General features: G+C 46.9%; 1 protein-coding gene across 50 annotated transcripts in view; it reads left to right on the forward strand.

The window, feature by feature from the left end:
• CEP63 (centrosomal protein 63) overlaps positions 1–1771 on the forward strand; it is a 46533-nt gene extending 44762 nt beyond the window's left edge. For all 50 annotated transcript variants that reach the window (XR_011527175.1, XR_011527174.1, XR_011527173.1 and 47 more), the window contains one exon: positions 1377–1771. Coding sequence is in view for 38 of the 50 variants with exons in the window: in XM_070576124.1 (XP_070432225.1) it covers positions 1377–1535 (159 nt within the window). In the remaining 12 variants the exon portion in view is untranslated. The remainder of the gene's footprint in view (positions 1–1376) is intronic.
• The last annotated feature ends 16778 nt before the right edge of the window (positions 1772–18549 follow it).

Consider the following 18549-nt stretch of genomic DNA (forward strand, 5'->3'; position numbering starts at 1 on the left):
AAGCGCTTGCCTCAGGCCGTTCGTTCCCATCACCAATTCTGTGGGCCTAGACCTGTGGAAGTTCCGTATTTTTGACTTTTTAATGTTCCAAAAAGTCCATGGAAAGGTTTTCTTTTTGTTTTCACAGTAAGTCCCCACTTCACTTATATGTAATTCTGAAATCCAAAAAAGTCCTGAGAATTAACTTTTTCCTGAGTTTGGCAGAAAAACTTATTTGGCACTGAAGTCTGACCTGATCTGAACTGAACTGATGTGATAATATGTTTAGACTTTGCCCCACTTAGCATTTTGCTTCAGAAACATCGGTGTGTTTGATTGTGGGATGTTACCTCAGACTCCACTAGGGTAATTTGGCTGATCTGCATTAGTCCTGGATTCTGTATTTGTGAATTTGCCTACTCGCTAAACTGTAAAGTGTCTGTAACCCTGGTCCATATGGCACCTCCGCATTCCTTCGCAGACGTGTGCAGAGCTGCAAAAACGTGCCCCTGGCCTCGCGCGTCCCCAGCTGCGGTCGCCGGGCGGCGCTCTGCCCGCTCCCCTCCGCTCTGGCCCGGAGCCCGTCAGATGGTGGGGCGCCGGTGCCGGACGCGCAGACGGGGCCCAGGGAACAGGGTCTGAGCCCAAATGTGGCCCCATCATGGGGCGGCCTCAGAGCACTAAACTAGCTTCTGAACCTTGTTTTCTCTTTTGTAAAATAAAGAAAATAGAATCTACCAGCTTGAATTGTTTTTAGGATGATGATCTGTGTGAGGTGTGTGTGTGTTTCCCCCAGGAGCAATGATTCTGTGTTCACTCATTCAGTGCTTGAGGTGACTTTAGAGAAAGTAACTGCTGCGAATGAGGGTCGACTGTTTATGGTGTGTGTCCTGTGTTACCTTCCTAACATCTGAGTTCTGAAATACCACTGGCCCCAGGGGCTTCGGAGAAGGAACGTGGACTGAAATTTTGGAGGAGGGAAAATACTGATTTTAACTGGTATTTAATATGTTATAGGTAGATTTTCTGTACTTTACAATGAAAGTAACATATTCAGGTTTTAAAAGTGAGTATGAAAGGACAGCATTGTGTGTTCAGGGTTGCAGAAGGGTGTACAAGTCTAAATTGCGGTAGTCTCCCTGCTAGTAACCAGTACCTTCCGTTTATATGACGCTTTACGTTTATACAGCTTGGGTCGGGAAGGAAGAGAGATGTGTTAATTTTTGCAGAACTTTTTTTTTTTTCTATTGTCACTAGGATCAAAACAAATATCTTCAGAGGAAAAGGTGTTTTTAAAAAGTCGCCTTTTGTTATTGCTAGTTAGAAAGTATCATGAATAATGTGTCTTACAAATATCCTATTTAACGTGCATATGTCAAAATTTGTTTCTCTTCCAGTCTGCCCTGCCTGTAGCTCCCCTCGGGTCAATAGCTACAAGGTTTTTGGAAGAGGAGGAACTGAGGTCCCATCATATTCTAGAGCGGCTGGATGCCCACATTGAAGAGCTGAAAAGAGAGAGCGAAAAGACGGTGAGACAGTTCACAGCTCTCAAGTAGCCTCTCCAGAGTCACACACGTGGAAATAAAGGCAAACACCGCAGAGCCACAGTCGTCTCGAGTGGCTGCTCTTTAAAAACGTGAACGTATAAACATCGCCCAGATGAGACATACTTTACAAAGCTGTTGTGAAGAAATCTGAAAAGCTGATCCTTCTCTGAGGTGTCTTCACTGCACTGGTTTGTTTGAAGGACTTTTTCCAGCAATAACTTGTAAGAATAAACTACTTTGCTAGACTTTTTTTTCTCGTATTAATATTTATTATCTTAAAGTGATACTTTCCTTTTGCTGACTTAAATGTGAATAGCGATAGACTAATTAAAATAAAGATTTTTATGATACATGTTGAAAGTGAAGGCACTGCAGGAGGAAATACGTGGTAGAAGTATGAGTTTCAGAGTCAGCCTGATCTGGACCGATACACTGGTCTTGCTGCTTATTGGCCAGCTGGGCTGGTACTGTACAAAGTCGGGCTGGAAGTTTATAAAGGGACTTGAGAACTTTGACCTGAAGCCCTCTCTTGCTCAGCCACAGGTGTAAGAGAGAGGTGGGGGGCGACAGGCTGGTTTTAGTGTGGTGCCTATGGAACATCCACGGAGATGTGTGGCAGCTGCATTTCTATGGAGAGGTTCAAAGGAGAGATCAATGTGCAGGAGGCCTTTGAAACATGGAGAGTTGATAAGATCCTCCTGATGAGCTCTACCAAGGAGGGTGTGGAGAGAGAGAGAAGAGCAGAATGCAGGGCCTGGGTCCCTGAAGGAGGCCAGCGTGTGAGGATCATAGGAAATAGATCAGCAGAGGAGCTAGAGTGTGCAACTGGAGACGAGAAGGTGAAGTGTCACGTGCTTGCCAGGTCAGGGATGTGGCCCTGTGGTTCTCTCCTTCCCGGATCTTTCCTGTCACCGTACAAGCACCTGTTATTTCTCCTTTCTTTAAAGCAAAACAAGACCTCAATTCCATATGCGTTGCATCTCTACTGCTCCATGTATTTGCTCCCCTTTGCCCCAACATTTCTGGCAAGAGTTGGCTGCAGTGACGGTTTCTGCTTGCTCACCTCCCATCCTCTTCTTAACCCTCTCCAACCCCATTTCCATCACCACCATGAAACTGCTCTTTTGCTCCTGAGGTCACCCCTGACCTAAGGAGTCCCTGAGCATCGTTTCACACGCTTGACCTCTCTAACTCTCTGGGCTTCAATGACCTGACTTTCCTGGTTTCCGACCTATCCCACTGCCCACTGCATCTCATTCTGCTTTTCTGGCTTTTCCTCTTCCAAAGACTTCCTAAGGCTTTGACATGAGTTTTCTCACTCAGCATACTCTTCCCTAGAATATTCCATTTGATTCTTAAGCTTTTAATCCCATCTAAAGGCCAGTGACTCCTACATTCAAAGCTCTCTCCCCAGCTACTGTCTTAGATACCCAACCGCTTATGGAATATCTTCACTTGAATGTCTGTAAAGCATCTTATGTTGAATGTTTCCAGGAGGGAACTCCTGAATCTCCTCTTGCTAAGATTCCATGTCAGGACAGCATCAAGTTTGCCCATTGCTGGGAGTTATCCTTAATCCCTTCCTTACCCACACCTCCATACCCAAGCCATTGTCATACCCATCCTGTCAATTCTGCCTCCAAAATCCATCTGAGATCCAGCCATTTCTCTGCTTCTCCCCTGCCGTCACCCAGATCCAGACTAACCCAGTCTCTCACTGAGGTTCTGGAAGTGGCCTCCTAACAGGTGTCACTTCTACTCCTGACCCCAGTGATTTGTTCTCCTCGGTGCCTCCAGAGTTATCCGTAGAAATGTAAATGAAACAATGTCACTGCTACTTCCCTTGAAACCCTTCAAAGGCTTCTTCACTCAGAATAAATCTGAACTGCTTACTGTAGCTCCAAGCCCCTCCATGATCTGCGCCAGCCTCCATCACCCGCTGTGTCGTCTTTCTGTCCTTGTGCTCCAGCCACCCTGGCCTCCAGTCTGTTTCGGAGTGCTGCCAGCTTTACCGGTCAGGGCCGTTGTGCTTGCTGTTTACCTGGAAGCCCTTGCTCCACCTCACCCATGGTTGGTGTGTTCTCCTCTCTCAGGTCTGCGGCCAGACTTCCCCTCTGGAGAAAGCCTTCCCTGGCTGCTGCATCCGAAACCCGCTTCTCCTCGTTTCTCTAGCTCACTGACCTGAGTTCTTTCCTTACTAGTTCTCGCCACTCTCTGAAAGCATTTTATTACTTGATTTACGTTTTTATTGTCTATTTCTCTCTTTAGAATTAAGCTCCTTGAGGCCAAGGCCTTTGCCTGTCTGGTGCATGGTGGGGTCCTCATCACCCAGCACAAGCCCAGCACTTCAGAGGTGCTCAGAGAGCGTGAACCGGTGATAAATGTCCTTTCTCAGGTGCACCCCATCTTCACTTCATGCCTTTGCACGTGCTGTCCCTTGGGTCAGCCTCCTCCTCGCACACACTTTCATGTGCCCCTATTATCTTGTTTGGCAAAGCTTTCCCGCACCCCCTGACCACACTCAGGGAGATTTCTCCTCATTTCTCACAGCACGCTGTGGGTACCCCTCTCAAAGCACTGACTACACCGTGTTGTCCTCTTCAAATTCTGCCTCTCCCACCAAACTGGAAACCCCTTAGAAGCAGGGACCAGGTCCTGCCTAGATCCTCAGTTAGGATGCTGCCTAAGGCATATCAGATGCTAAGCAAACACTGGATGAAGAAAGTCCCTACCATTCTGGACTTCACTGTTCTCACCTGTAAATGGAGATAATGCCTCATGGGGTTGAGAGGATTTACTGAAAATATGTTTCCGAAAGGGCTTTGCAGACTCTAAAAGTACTGCACCCATGTGGATTGGTCTGAGGGGATTTCTGTGTCTCAGACTGTTCCAAGCTTCTGCTTAAAATATGTAGGATACAAGCCTGCTTCTGAAATTTCCTCAGTACGTATTGACTGGGATGGACAATGATGGACTCCATAGTCACTGGATGTACCTGCGGAGTCAGGAGGCGCTATGTACTTCCTTAAATTTATATTGTGTTGTTTAAAGTTGAAGTAGTTAACTGATTGTCTAAATGGTCAGAACATTTGATTGTAATGTAATCTCTCAGCTTCATTTTTCAAAAAGATATGCCAGATATTAGCATGTGTCATAACTAAATTTGAGTTAGTTTCTTCATACACATTTTGGAAAATCTCTCAGTGATCAGCGTACCCAGATGAGATGAAAAGATGAGGGTGCTGTCGTCTGCTTTTGGTGTTTACAGATAATGTGTTGTTGGCTGAGCTGTCTCATTCCTCTTGGCCTGGGTTCCCAGTGAAGTTTTGCCTGGATTTCTGTGCAGATTTTAGCTGAGGAGGACAAAGGTGAGTTCCCGTTGTAGGTTGGACACTACCTTTCCTAGGAGCCTCATTTGGTCTCAACAAGTCTAGGAGGCAGTGGGTGTCATTGATCCCATGTGACAAGGAGGATTTAAGTGGCTTGTCCAGGGTTCCAAACCCCGGGCTCTTTGTAGCAGAGCTAAGGGTAGAGACTGCAGGCAGAGGACCCTGTTCCTAATCCTGGCTCTGCCCCTTATTAGCTTTATGGCCTTGGGCAAGTTAATTAACCTCTCCACGCCTCAGTTTTCTCCTCTGTAAAGTGGGGGAAATCAAAATCCTACCCTCCTCAAAGCGTTTTTGTGAAGATTAGATTAACGTGTGTAAAACACTCAGAATGTCTACTTAACTCCAAAAAATTCTACCTTCTCTCTCAAACACAGACACATAACACCTGGTAGCCTATGGGTGATGGTTATCTGTCTGCAAAACACCCTTGAGTCCAGTACCTAAAAGTTACGGGTGAGAAAAATAGCAATAAAATAAGCTGTGTCTGTCATTGAGAACATACGTCAAACAGTTGTCGTGAACGGCAGTCAAGTGCAGAATGGCAAGTATAGGAGAAGAAATTTGTTGACTTGTTCTAAGGCACTTTGAGATAGTGTACAAGAAGGCGTCAGAAAGGAACAAGCAGTGGAATCAGAGCAAAGGGGAAATGAGGGCTGGAAACGTTGATTGACAAATGAACGTCTAGTCCAGTCCAGTTGCTGGAGGCAGGCAGCAGCGTTACCTCTGAGCTTCTTAAGGGCGAAGGCAGAGAAGGGGACATTATTACTTACAAGCTTTGGGGCCGGCCTCGTGACCTAGTGGTTAAGTTTGGTGTGCTTCGCTGAGTAGCCCGGCTTCCGTTCCCAGGTGTGGACCTACGCCATCGGTGGCCATGCTGTGGCAGTGAGCCACATATGAAATAGAGGAAGACTGGCACAGATGTTAGCTCAGTGACACTCTTCCTTAGAAAAAAAAAAAGCTTTATGGTGCCCACAAGATCAAAACAGACCCTGGGTTCAAGAGAAGCGTATCTTTTTCTGAGTGTGTATGAGCATTTGGCTAGGTGCACAGCATGAGAGGCCCTGCAGCCTTTTGAACTGATGATAATAAGAGCCTGTACAGCTGCCTTATGGTGGGCTTCAGTGCGGCTGACAGCCTAAGGCTGAAGTGTAGTTCAGAGGAACTAGTTCTGAGACGGTCCCACACATGACGGCACAGAGCTCTTGTGGCCTGGCTGGATGGAAGGGGGAAAGTTAGAGCAATGATGGACTGCAGGCCTTGAAAGCAATATTCTATAAAAGCTATTTCACCACAGTGCCATCCATTCTGATAATTTGGACAGTTCACTCTTTTCGTCTGTGGGAGCCTAGAATTTGGGAATTTTATGTTGCCCATGAAGACCAGGTTTGAATGATTTGACAGTACAATCAGAAGTAAGTTTGTAAACCTCTTACGAAAAGAAAGAACCTAATCAAGGCAGTGCTTGAGTGGTGGAAGGTCCAGGAACTCCCTGATATTAAATGCAAAGTATGTACATATGTGTGTGTGCAGTCTTCTGTGGGAGAGGGTCCATAGTTTTCATCAGACTCTTGAAGATATCTGTTAGCCAAAAAGAGATTAAGAACCACAGCTTCAGGAACTGGAGTTCTTCCAGAAGGGGGTTGTTTCTGGGGTGGGGCCTAGGGGGGTGGGTGGAGAGAAAATTGGAGGAGCCTGACCAGTTCCTGTTGGGGCTGAGTTTTAAAGCACAGTTGAATAGTCATTAAAAATTCAAGCTTTTCAATAATAAAAAGACACCCCAATTTAAAATTGGGCTAAGGATCTGAATAGACATTTCTCTAAAGAAGATACACAAATAGCTAATAAGCACATGAAAAGATGCTCTACATCATTAATCGTCAGGGAAATGCAACTCAAAACCACATGAGATGCCACTTCACACCCTCTATGATAAAAAATGGACAATCATTGTTGATGAGGATGTGGACAAATTGCAACACTCACACCTTGCTGATGGGAATTTAAAATGCTGCAAGCACTTTGGAAAACAGTTTGGCATTTCCTCAAAAAGTTAAGCTTAGAGTTACCATATTACCCAGCAATACCATCCCTAAGTATATGCCCAAAGTCAATGAAAACGTATGCCCACGCAAAAAGTTGTACAGGAATGTTCACAGCAGCATTATTCGTAATAGCCCCAAAGTGGAGACAACCCAAATGTCCATCAACTGACCGATAGATGAACAAAATGTGATCCATCCAAACAATGGAATATTATTTGGGAATAAAAAGGAATGAAATACTGATGCTATAACGTGGATGAACCTTGAAAACATTATGCTAAGGGGAAGAAGCCAGTCACAAAAGACCACATATGTATGGTGCCGTTTATCTGAAATGTCCATGATAGGCAAGTCTGTACAGACGGAAAGTAGATTGGTGGCTGCCTAGGGTTGGGGGGTGTGGGCAGATTGGAGAGTGAAGACTAAAGGATATGGGGTTTCTTTTCGGGATGATGAAAATGTTCTAAAATTGATGGTGGTGATCTGCACTACTCTGAAAATAATACAACTAAAAGTTATTGAATTGTATAATTTAAATGGGTGAATTATATGGTATGTGAATTATATCTTAATAAAGCTGTTACCAAAAAAAGCCTCTGATGCATAGCAACGTCTAGAAAGATTCAAGTTTATATTCAGAAAACATCGCAGCACATGCTAGTCTAAAGTGTGATATTTTCCACTCGCAGTGCATGATCAGGCATCACAGTGGTGCCCCTCTTTAGAGAGTGGGTGATCTGGCTCTGAATCACTGCTTGGGGGTGGGGCTGTTCTGTACAAGTGCCCTGGGGAAGGGCTTGGCCAGCAGCCGGGCGCACTGCAGGGCTCCTGCTCCCCATGCAGCGCAGCGCAGCGCGGTCTTGTCCTGCCCTCAAGGAAGGCAGTTTCCAGAGTTACTGAGGGCCCTGGCAGCAGAGTCCATAGTAACCAGCCAGGCAGAGTTTCTTGGCTAAGTATATTGTAGGGAGGGGTTGCAGGAATGTTTGGCACTAACCTCAGTGGTGAGGAGGACTGTCTCCAGGACGTTTTAGAGACAGTTACAGACCACCGATGGGGCAATGTGGGCATAAGGGACCTCTGCCCTAAGACTGCTCGACAAGTCCCCCAATATCACCACCAACATGCCTGGGCAAAACAGAAAGAAAAGCCAGGAGCATCACATAAACCTACTTCGCTGCTTCAGCTCTGGAAAACACGTCAGCTGAGACACCGCTTGACACTAGTTTGCCCAGTGCCTTTATGGAGGAGCCACTCCTTTGGGAGGCATCCAGTGTGGACGAGCGAATCGCCAGTTCCCAGAGCTGTCCTGAGTCCTATGGCACTGGCTTGGGGAAACAATGTGGACATCTTGGTGGGCCACCTCCTGGATTTGTCTTGCCCCTGATGTACAGCATAAATGAAAACAACCTGCCAGTCCCTGAATCTTTCTGCAATCTAGGACATATATTTCAGATCCTCAGGCTAAAATTAAATGCCACATGCAAGGCATGAAGTGTTTTCTACCACTGAGTCCCATCAGCCATGATTGAGCGTAGCCCTCGCTCCCAGCAGGAGCGTGTACTCCAAGTGTGCAGGTCATTGTGTCACCCAACAGAGAGGTGGCTGGGGCAGGAGCCCAGTGACTTCCCCGGTGACCCCCCTCCTGGCTGACAGGCCCCTCAGCCCAGTGTGGACCCTAGCAGCAGCCTGTTCATATTAATAAGCACTGGACCACGAGTAAAGGATGGGAAAGGGTCTAGATCGCTGATACATTCAACCTGCTACCGCTTGCATGAACTACCATTTGTAGACTAAAAAGGGGTCCCCTGATCTCTTTATTTTGCTCCAAATAAGTTTAACACATTTTTTAACAACAACGAACAATTCTAGCATCTTCCCAGTCTCAGTCATTCCTTAAATCCACATTTCTCAAACTGTTTTCCAGAGATCTGAAAATTTTCAAAGTGTTAATAAGTCTTCCTTAGAAATATGTGAAAGCACAATGGAAAATCCTGCACATCATATTCCCTGGGGCCAGGATGGAATTGGGAGAGCTGCCTCTCTTCTTCCCACTGGCTGCCATCCCTCCACCCCTCTCCCTGACGGCCTCCACTCTTGCTTCCCCAATCACTGAACCTTTTGTGTGCCAGGGACTTCTGTCGCAGAGTGGTGAAGCCTAGAGACCCCTCAGAATAATGAGTAGGTCCATAAAATAGAATACGTAAGTTTCAAAGGAAAACCAATTATATCGACATTCAGTTATCAAAACCTAATTAAAACCAAGACCGTGGTGTGGTATTGTATATGCATCCTTATTAACTCATTGCATACCAATACCAAGTGGCAGTTCTGTGACTTACTATGCTTTTGAAGCAGTGGTGTATGAAAACAGTATTTCAAGATGTCAGCAACAACTGTAATGAGCTATGAAAATATCTGTGATTCCTATTGGAATAGAGCCCCAGGTACTGCCAGCACTGCTGTGCTTTATAACCTCTCTTCCTAATGGAATAAAAGCTATATTTCAGTTAGTATTGAAAATAAGGATGTCAATTTTCCCATCCAAGTTCATGGAGCCCTAAATTCTATCCTTGGACCACTTGGTAGGGGTTCTGTGGACTCCAGTTAAGAATTTGGAGGATTATGGGGCCGGCCCCGTGGCCAGGGGTTAAGTTCGCGCGCTCCGCTGCAGGGGCCCAGGGTTTCGCTGGTTTGGATCCTGGGCATGGACATGGCACTGCTCGTCACGCCACCTTGAGGCGGCATCCCACATGCCACAACTAGAAGGACCTGCAACTAAGATATACAACTATGTACCGGGGGGATTTGGGGAGATAAAGCAGAAGAAAAAAAAAAGAATTTGGAGGGTTAGAACTTCTTCGTGCTTTTCCTCGTACCTGGTTAGTCTGGTTCTCTGTGAACACTCACTGGTGTAGAGGGGGCAGTATTTGTGCTTAGTGTCACCGACCTACACAAGGGAAACGTTTTTTTATTCATGGCGTATCTTTGGGCATCTTGAAGTACCACTGCTGTGCATTTGACAGGCCTGAGCATTCCACCTGGGTCATTGGGAGACCCTGGGGTCTTGGAAGCCCTCAGCATTTGGGGTAGGCAGGTCAAGCCTAGGATGGTCAGTGCTCCTAGCCTGGAGCTCCTCGGAGGGAAGCCAGGTTTGGCCAAGCAGCCCACAGTCCCTATAGGTGACAAGCCCAATTAGTGATATGTGGCACCATGGGTTTGTTACATGTCACCAAGGAGAAGCTGGACCACTCGGACATCTCCTTCGACAGAACTGCAGAGGGTGCTGCTGCCCACTGTGGACAAGGGGCCCATGGCATCCTGGAGGAGTCGGTGCTCTGTGTGCCCAGGGACAAATTTTGCAGTCCAGGCGCAGCCACTGGGGACGGCAGGGCAAGGGACAGGTCGGGGGGTGGCTGGTGCAGGGAGGCCAGGTGTTCCTGTGGGTATAACTCTAGACCACTGCCACAAATCTCGGTCTTTACAGAACAATCCAATAGTCTCTGAATCTTTCTGGACTCTCAAGACATGTATTTTGGAGCCTTGGCCTAAAATTAAATACTACAAACAAGGCAAAAAATATTACCCAGCAATGGTCAGATAATTGTAGCTGTCTGCTAGTATATCCTGCTGCCTCTCACCCCAGGCCAGCTACAGGGTGACCGCTCCAATAAGAAACAGAAGTTCTCCAAATTTTGAGTTATTTCTTAAAACTAGATCTAAAAATGTTTGCTTGGATTCAAAATCTATCCATAATAATACTGGAAACTTCAACAATACCAGAAACTTCAACCATAAATTGTCAATGAAAGAAGAGGAATTGCAATGTTTTTAAATAATTTGTATTTAAATGTTTATTTGTATTTAAACTTAAATTTAAGTTACAATTTCCAAATTAATTCTATAAAGAGAATTATCACTACTCTGCAAAGTTTCCCATCAAAGCGAACTATGAAGAATTTAAAGACATTGTTAATTAAAAACATCTTGACTAGGAATTTTGTGTAACAATTTCAAACATAAATCCCAATATACAAAGTTAAGATCACAAAAGAAAGCTCAGGGTTTTCATTAAAAGCTTTTGAAAAGATCACATTGGAAGTGTTATATAAATTCAACGTCTTTCCTAATACTCACATTTTATTTTCATCATAGTAATTACATATCGTAGAGAAAATGTAATGAATCTCATCCCATATAGACGCCCTTACATCCTCTCCTGTGTACCCAGAGGTTGTGCAAATGTTATTGTCTCTGCTTTTCATGGGAAGTCCTCTCTCACCCGTTCAGCCATGAGACGAGAAGATCGTGGTGGTGAGGGCCCGGCGTGGGTTCATGTGTGTTGTAGGCCAGCCCTTCCTCCTCTTCCTTTGTGCCTCAGCTAAAATATTTCTGCAGGTAAAATCTATTTTGATGAACGGTTAAACATATGTGGGCTACTCGGACGACAGTGCATCCGTTTATTCATTCATCAAACATTTAATCAAGCAAACCCCTCATCTCAGAAGACTGAGCTCCTGCTATTCCCTGAAGATGCCAGGATAGGCAACACAGACCCCAGCTCCCTTCATGTTCCCAGAACCTCTGAAGAGTTTGCATGGCGGGCGCAGTAACACACCTGCACCCTCAACAATTTGCATCACCAATGCTAAAAGGCAGCCCAGTGCCCAGGGCGATGGGCCCAGTGAAATGAGTCTGAGAGAAGAGAGGGAGCCTCAAAGCCAGCTTGCACTCAGCAGCTGTACGCCCTTGGGCAGTTTCTTCATATGCAGAATGTAGACTCTGATCCTGCTCCACCAAGCTGTCATCAGGCCAGGTGAGATGCTGAATAGGGAAGAGAATCCAGAGCTATAGTTGGGGCCTCGCAGGTAACATCAGTCACTGAAGAGGGTGGCTGTGGGAAAGATTCCACTTGGGGTCAGACAGCTGGCCTCAGGGTCTGGGAGACAATCAGAGAGGCAGGAGTGGAGCCGCCTGGACGGCCAGTCTGTCCAAAGGGGGCGCTACAACTCGTTCCCCGTGGAAGTGCTCACAGGCTTCTTGAGAAAAGCTGGCCAGTCAGATTTTAATGCAATTTTCCTGATTTTTAAACGTTGGCACCAATTAACTTTTTTTTTTTTTTAACACTGTGCAAGCTGAACGAAGTTTGCGACCTCCGCCCACACCAGTGTTGGGGAGATAAGGATGCCCTGGGGCCAGGGTCCATGACCACAGGCAAGGCCACCAGGAGAGCGGGTGAGGAGGACAGCGGGAGGAGAGCCCATCTTCCTTTGTCTGTAGGCTCCAAGGGACACCGGTGCCACAGAGGCTGGCCACCCACCATTTGCTGTTCCTTCCATCCTCCAGGGAGAATGGGGCTCATTTACAGTAGAGTGACTTCTATTAAGAGCTAAAACTATAACATTTCTAGAAAAAAAACAGAAAACTTTTATGACCCTGGGTTAGGCAAAGATTCTTTTTTTAAAATGGTGGCATGGATGATGTGTCTCCCCCTGGATTTAACAAATGCTGACATTTCATCATACATGCTTCAAAACTTAAATATGTAAAAGATTGCCAAGAACTTCTTTGTGGCCCTTTCTAATTCTGTGCCCTTTCTTCTATCTCCAGAAGCATATGCTATCCTGGTGATGGTGTTAGCACTTCACAACCATATTTTTGTACTTGTACACGTCCACAGAGAACACATAGCATGATTTCCTGTATTATAATTGTATTTCTATACACTAGAAGCAAACAATTAGAGAATGAACTTAAAAATTGGTACCATTTACCGCATCCTGAAAAACACACCTGTAAAACCCAGAAATATATTTAATAAAAGATATGCAAGACTCTACAAAAATCAACTAAACATTACTGGGAGAAAGTAAGAATTTGCTCCCTCATCCTCTAAAGGGAGAGATGAGAAATAGAGAACGGGGTTGGAAAGGCACCAGGTGTCCAAATACAGCATCTAACATGTCAGTATTCGACATTTATGTTATTAAAACCATGTAAATATCAATATATAGTATACTATGACTAAATTGACTCTTTTGGTACAATTTGCCTCCATAGAATTAACATTTGCTGTGTTTTCTGCATACCAAATAGTCCCCCAAACTCCTCATTGTCACTATAAAATTCCCCCAATAAAGGCAACTGCATCAGGTCACCCATTTGTTGGTCCCATTTTACTTCTTTCTGTGACATGCCTCCTGGACTGGTCTGCCCTGCTCCTTTCTAGACTGTTCCTCCTGCTGGCTGCACAGCCACATCCCATGACTGCTTCCCTTTGTCCCTCCTTTGTCGGAGCTTCCTGGCCCCAAGTGTACCCCATTCTTGGTTTATGTCCCTCGTGGGTTTGAGCACTCCACCAGAGAAATGGCTCACACGAGGCGGATTTTCTTTGAGATCTTGAATGTCTGCAAATATTTTTATTCTGCTCTCACCCTTGAGAGATTTTAACTGAGTGTAGAGCTCCAGGTTGGAAGTCGTTTTCCTGTAGAACATTGAAGGCATTGCTCAATTGTCTTCTCATTTCCAGTGTTTTCGTGAAGAGCGAAGCCATTCTGACTCCTGACCCTTTGCAGGTCACTTGTTTTATTTCTCCTCTGGAGGACCTGTTTGTCCCCAGTGTTCTTTAATTCACAATCACGAGCCTTAGAATGGCTCTGTTTTCATGCATCGTGTGTCCTGCAATCCTGGGAAATTCTTTTGAATGATGTGTTTAATAATTTAATCCTCAGTGGTTCCTGGCACAAACTAGGCACTATGATAAGTGTTTGCTAATATTGTTATTCTCTTCCTGGAACGCCTATTAGTCAGACATTTTCCTCAGCTCTGGGGATCTTTGGAGGTCCTTTCATTTTAAGGATTGAAATACTAAAATGCCTATTAGTCACCTATTGCTGGGTAACAAATTACCTTTCAATGTAGCAGCTTCAAAGAACAAACTTTCATCATCTCACAGTTTCCGTGGGTCAGGAATTCAGGAGTGGTGTAAGCGGGTGGTTCTGCCTCAGGGTTCCTCATGAGGTTCCAGTCAAGAGGTTGGCCAGCGCTGCAGAATCTGCAGAAGGATCAGCTTCCAAGATGGTTACCACATGGCTTTTGGCGGGAGGCCTCTGTTCCTTACCACGTGGCCCCTCTCCAGAGGGCTGCTTGAGAGTCTTTACAGCAAGGTGGCTCACTCTCTCTAGAGCCAGTGACCTGAGAGAGGACGAGGAGCAGGTGGTAGTGCCTTATATGTCCTAATCTTGAACATCACAAGCTATTATTTCCATCACATTCTATGTGTTAGAAGAGTCACCAAGTATAGCTCCCACTTAAGGGGATGGGTTTTATGAAGGGAGGAGTAGCAAAGAATTCGTGGACATGTTTTTAAACCATCACAAATGACATTGGCAACCAGAGGTGGTCATATGTGGTCCAGGTCCTTTCCCTGGAGTGCTGCCCACAGATAGCAGTGTGGGGCTTTTTCTTGGGTTGGTCAGTTTTCCAAGAGAGGAACACTCAGCCTTTGCTTGGAGGATAGAAGCCAGGCAGGCTTGGGGCAGGGAGTGGGATAAGGGCTTGGGGTCACTCAGGATGTGGATTGTATTGTTATTAACCATGACTTGTCTTCCTGTGGTGTCAGAGGTTGGTTTGCAGCCTCGCTCAAGTGCTAGATTATGCTCTTCTTTCTCTGTCTTTGGGCTCCCCTTCCCTGTTGAGGTATATTGCAGCTGTTTACCCATTCCCGAGAACCCCCCGACTAGAGCTGGGCTTTGTGTTGGTGGCTCAGAGCTCCTGCCACACAGTGGTCCTGGAATATAGCAGATGCATTTCTGAGCCGGTGGGTGGATGGGCTCAACTGCTCTCATGTAAGGCAGTTACGTATTGGGAGGGCCTTTTAGCAGAGCTGCCCAATAATGGAATAGCTGCCTGTGGAGTAGTGAGCTCCTGGTCTCTGGAAGAATTCTAGGGGAGGCAGGGTGGCCAAGTGTTGGAGACCAGACTTCTTTTAGAGGCTGGAATCAGTGATGGCTATGATTGCATGAGAGGCCTGTGACCTTTGGATTCTTCAGGGAACAACACATGACACTTCAATATCATTCTCATAATGCTAATGACATTCATTCTCATAATAACAACTGTGGTGTGGCAGTGACGAGGGCTGACCTCACTGAGTACCTCCTCTGTGCCGGGCCTGTTGCATTCACTGTCTCGGTGTCCACTCATTCAAACCCTGGAAGGTGCTATGATCATCCCCATGTTACTACCGAGGAAGCTGAGACAGGAGGTTGAGTAACTTACCAAAGGCAGTGGGAGGTGGCAGAGCTGGGGTCAGCTCCAGGAGGCTGATTCAGGGTTTATACCAGCCTGCTGCTGTCCCACAGGTCTGAGCCCCACGTCTCCCCAACCTAACGACAGCCAGGGCTCTGCGAGGAGGGGTCCCTGGGTCAAATCAGCATTTACAGAGGGAGACTGAGGCTTCAGTCTTACACTAATGGCTCCTGACTGAGCAAGACAGCACACAAACAGGGACCAGCGGCCACGAGGGCATCTTTCCAGAGAGAAGCCCTTTGGCTTCTTTCTAAAATGGACTTTCAACACTCTTGTTGAGCTTTAAAAATGTCAAGTGACGCTTTTACTGACAGAGTGGATTTCCTCCCGCCGTCAGCTGAACGTGCTCTCTCCGCTCTGTTCCTCCTGGGAGATGGCCAAGGGGATCTGATGCTGATGAAATGGATGCCAACGGGTTCATGGTGCCCACACTCGCCCCAGTCCCGAGGGCGGGACCATCACAAAGGATGTCGGGGGCAGGGACAGCCTCCAAGTGTCTCTGGCGTCTTGGCTACATTTAATTTTTTATAATATAATAGCATGTTAATTTTCAGATCCCCTTGGTGTCCACATACATACAAATACATGTAGGGAGCAGCAAAGTGTGCACTGGGCCACCTTAATCCCGTGGTCATGTGGGTTCCTCATTTTCCCTCATCTTCATTCTTTGTCCACATGGGAGCTGCCAGGCGCACACTCCTAACACCTGCACTCCCTTCTTCATGCAGTCGGATTGTTCCTGGACGTTCACCCAGAGGGGTGGGGCTGCCCCTCCGCCCTCACGCCACAAGTCTCTCCACGGTGCTCCCTGCCACCCTGTTGGGGGGCGTCTCTGCCTCGGTCCCCGCACAGCCAGGGTGAAATGATGGCTGATTCCTTGTGTCACGGAGGCAGTCAGCCGTCCCCCCATGGAAACAAAGCAATCTCAGCACAAGCTGGGAGCGGCCAGTCCCCCGAGAAGAAGGGCACTCCTCCGGTCCATCGATCGGTTGCCCTGACTGCTTCCCGGTGGCAAAAACCATGAGCACTCCCAGCCGGGGGGCAATTTTTATCTTCCTGTAAATATACTTTTCCCACAGGGGCAAAGGAGCTCACTGCCCGGCATAGCCTTTTTTAGTTAGTTGGGAAAAAGAAGGAATGAATATTTAGGATGTTGTCACTCAACAGTTGTTTTAGTCAACAGCCATATAAATAAATCCAGTGAAGGATTAATTCATTTTTGAAATGATAAATTGATGTTTCCTTCAAAAATTTACTGATCCACTTATTCTAAATGCAAGGTATTGTTTGATCATGGAGATGAAACAGCAAATAAGTTCTGCATGGGCTCCTTCTTCCTGGGGCAACATGCCAGCCTGTGTTTGTGTGCTCCAAGTGGGGATGTTGAGTGCATCCTCCCAGAGCCCAGAGCGGATCAGGAGGCCTCCAGCGTACCCTTGGACCTATGGTTTGGGAGTTGACTGGTTGTCAGTCAGTCGGTGGGCCAGGTTGCTGGGAAGCCAGTGCTCACATCTGTCTGAATAATCTCCTTCGTTATTGTGGTCTTAGCCTGATTTGGCTGCCTTTAACTCAGGATTGGCAAATATGTGGCATACCTCCCCCTTCAACCAAGCGTCTATGGATCACCAGCTAATCACAACACTCTTTCCTGCTAAGCTCAGTGTGACTTCAGAATCCTTCTTAACCCAGTGGACCACGCAGCAAGGACCAAACATCTGGGCGGCTGGTTTAAGGAGAGACATGAAAACACTCGGCTGGCCCTGTCCAGGTTTCCTTCTCATTCTCCAACCCTCATGACTCACCTTTGCCCCTGGAAACACCAGGAGCCTCAAGGCTCTTGGTCGTTTTTACTCCTCATCCTGCAGGTGCTTCTCTGTAGAGGGCTGGCCTTGAGGACAGCCATGTTCAAAGCAGCCACCAGCTTGGAGCATCACTTGAGCACCATTTCCTGAAACACCAGCTCTCCTGAAGATAGTCCCACATACTCAGGCTTCGCTGGGGTAGAAAATATTTATGCGTTTTGATCTTAAATAACCAAAGATTTGCCATTTCGGGGCTCTTTCCAAAGAAAACAGGTTCTCCTGGGCAGGTGTATTTCCTGGGCTCTGTTTGGGTGGCTGTGGGGGATACTGGCAGACGCCTTTAGCGATACTGATCCACTCCTAAACAGAAGCACCAAGTTTAAGTAAAGAATCGCCTTCCAACAGGGTCCTGGGGGGGTGTGGATCTGGGGCAGGAATCATAACTAGATAGACGGAAGGGAATTCCCCAGACTATTCACAGCCAAAGAGTCTCTGACTGTCCTCTGCCACCCACCTGCCCCTTCCCTGGCAGGGCGGCCCTTCTCTGTGGATAATCTGACTTACAAGGTGTAGCTTGCTCACCTTCAGGCTCTACCACTCATCCAGCTGTGGTTCTATGAGCCATCCTACCCACTACCACCTAGGAGTGAAGACCTCGGCCCCTTGCCTCTTCAGAGTCCAGAGAAAGGAGGCGACTCTGGGAGTTTTTCCTGCCTCCCCATTAAATCCATTTTTTGTTTGAAGACCCGTCTTTTCCATCAGTGCCTGACACAAATTATGCCTTCTTCAGAGATGGCCAACTTGTTCCGGAAGGCTTTCATGGAAATCTTGTCTTAACACAACCCAGTAGTCCTGGCATTCATATAAGAAGAAACATGGAGAGTCATGGGGCAGGTGGGGGTTCATGGCATCACAGGAAGCAACCACAACAGTGGAGCTGAGAGATGATGAAGGCCTGGGTCGCAGCAAAGGCCGTGGGAATGGAGCAGACGTGGATTGGGAGATAGGTCAGATATGCGACACAGCCAGAGTAGACCAGATTCCATCACTGAGAGGGATGGAGGAGTCATTGGTGGCCACCATGGTACCTGGGGGATGGAGATATGTTTACCGGTAATTTGGGGGAGAAAAGTGACTTGGGTTCAGTATCTTTTGACTCAGGGATGCTTGGACAACACCCAACAGAGGGCATCCCAGGCGCCCCGTGACTTTCAGTTTTCTTTAGTTCTGCTTGCAGAGTCAGAGAGAAGCAACATCCTGTCAGGGACTGTTGCGTCCTCTTTGGTCCCTCTGCTGGGTTTTCTCCAGCCCCTTGGCCTCAGGCAAGAGAGGAGCCAGCAGCACAGTCTGCTGGGGGCTGCAGGGCAGGCTCTTAACACAGCAGGACCCTTCAGATGCTCTGCAACTGACACTCCCAGGTCTACCGCCTGCCAGCATCTGTTCACGGAGACACAGCATCACACACTCTCCGGACTGGAAGGGA

The sequence above is a fragment of the Equus przewalskii genome, chromosome 15 (genome assembly GCF_037783145.1).
Source record: "Equus przewalskii isolate Varuska chromosome 15, EquPr2, whole genome shotgun sequence".
Lineage (NCBI taxonomy): Eukaryota > Metazoa > Chordata > Mammalia > Perissodactyla > Equidae > Equus > Equus przewalskii.